The 1,497-nt window shown below is 60.6% G+C and overlaps 1 protein-coding gene across 1 annotated transcript; it reads right to left on the reverse strand.

Moving 5' to 3' along the window:
* Positions 1-317: 317 nt before the first annotated feature.
* LOC135909951 (zinc finger Ran-binding domain-containing protein 2-like) lies at positions 318-1,497 on the reverse strand. The gene has a single exon (XM_065441957.2). It carries the CDS (start codon positions 1,278-1,280, stop codon positions 492-494), a length of 789 nt encoding a protein of 262 aa, XP_065298029.1. The 5' UTR covers positions 1,281-1,497; the 3' UTR covers positions 318-491.

A 1,497-nucleotide genomic window follows, 5' to 3' on the forward strand; every position in this document is an offset into this window, starting at 1 on the left:
ATAAAAATCAGGTTCGTCCGATACACGCAGTTTAATCATGTATCAAACACGTGCGACGTGCTGATATCGCATTTCACTCTCATTTAACCCTCAATCGTCGCCGTATTTTTTCACTTGCGCTGTCCGCACGCAGCGTTGCTAACCCTCGACCACTCGGGCCGATGGAGCTCCGACGAGGAGCTGCTTTAACGCTTGCTCGATTGCACCTGCCTTACAGTGAGCGCTACATTTACCTTTAATCCCGTATTAACTTTAACGAACAAGAGAATAACATACACCGTGGGCAACAACACCTGGAAGAAATAACTGAACAACAGTTTAGCGCCTTCGAGAAATTTATTGTGAACCCCTTTCGAATGACGCAAGGCAATATTTCGGGAATGAAATTACGTCGCCTCCCAATTATTGGATCTTCCGCGGGGAGCCAATGCAAATCCCAAGTGCCGATTTCCACTGGATGTGACCAGCGCGCTTCCGCGATCACTGTGACGTCACTTGCCCTTGGCACTTTTCTTGGGCTTGGAAGAACTCGTCCGCTTGGCCCGCCGTGATTTCGACGACGACCTGCTCGCCGCCTTCTTCGACTTCACCCGCCTACCTCGACGGCTCGACGACCTGCTACGGGCGCGGCGGTGCCGTTTACGTCCGCCACTTTTGGTGGTCGCGCTCGCAGCAGACGAGCGACTCACGGAGCGGTGGCGTCGGCTCTTGCTGCGTCCCCTCTTTCGTCCGCGGCTGCTCTCCGAGCCGGTGGTCGACGTCCCCCGGCGACCGCCTCTGTGCTTGCGGCCACCTCGGCCGCTGCGGGACGAGTGTCGGGATCGGCCACGGCTCCTTCCACTCCTGGCATGGTGGCTGCTGCTGCCGGGGGAGAGACTACGCGAGCGGAGGCGATGCTTGGTACCCTTGGCCGCGACCGAGAAGGCACCGCTTGTGGACGAGCTGTGTGCTCGAGTGTTGCGGCTCGCTCTAGGTGCCTTTTGTGAACGCCCCTTGCTGGTGAACGGGGCGTCCACATCGGCGTCTAGGGTCGGCTCATCGGAGGTCTTTCTTATCTTAGCAGAAGCCCTGATGGTGATTGCTTTCTGCGTCGCCGGTTTCACTGACCTGGACCTCGTCGTTGGTGTAGAGGAATCCTTGGTCGCCTTCCCGCGTGGCCGCTTGACGACGGGCGCCTCTTCAGATGGACTGCCCCCATCGTCGGCAGCAGCCCGCTTTCGCTTCGCCCGGGTGGTCTTGGGCGGGACCGCCTTCTTGGCCGAATCACCCTCCTCCGTCATGGCGGCAACAGCTCGGCGCACTCCCTCGGCTTGGCTCCTCCGTCGGCGCGCACTCCCGCTGTCTCACCTGCCGTTGGCCTCCGCCTAGAGGCTGACAGGGAATCGGGTGGCAGGCCTGGCTTCCAGAGCAACCGTGCCCGCAGCGCGAAGACGGCCGCCTGCCGCGATCCAACCGAGGCTGCTCGAGCCGCACTCGCGAGCCCCGTGGAACGGCGCG

The sequence above is a fragment of the Dermacentor albipictus genome, chromosome 1 (genome assembly GCF_038994185.2).
Source record: "Dermacentor albipictus isolate Rhodes 1998 colony chromosome 1, USDA_Dalb.pri_finalv2, whole genome shotgun sequence".
NCBI classification, from domain to species: domain Eukaryota; kingdom Metazoa; phylum Arthropoda; class Arachnida; order Ixodida; family Ixodidae; genus Dermacentor; species Dermacentor albipictus.

Excerpts from the sequence above, each read along its gene's own strand:
- LOC135909951 (XM_065441957.2), bottom strand. The coding sequence starts at position 1,280 with ATGACGGAGGAGGGTGATTCGGCCAAGAAGGCGGTCCCGCCCAAGACC.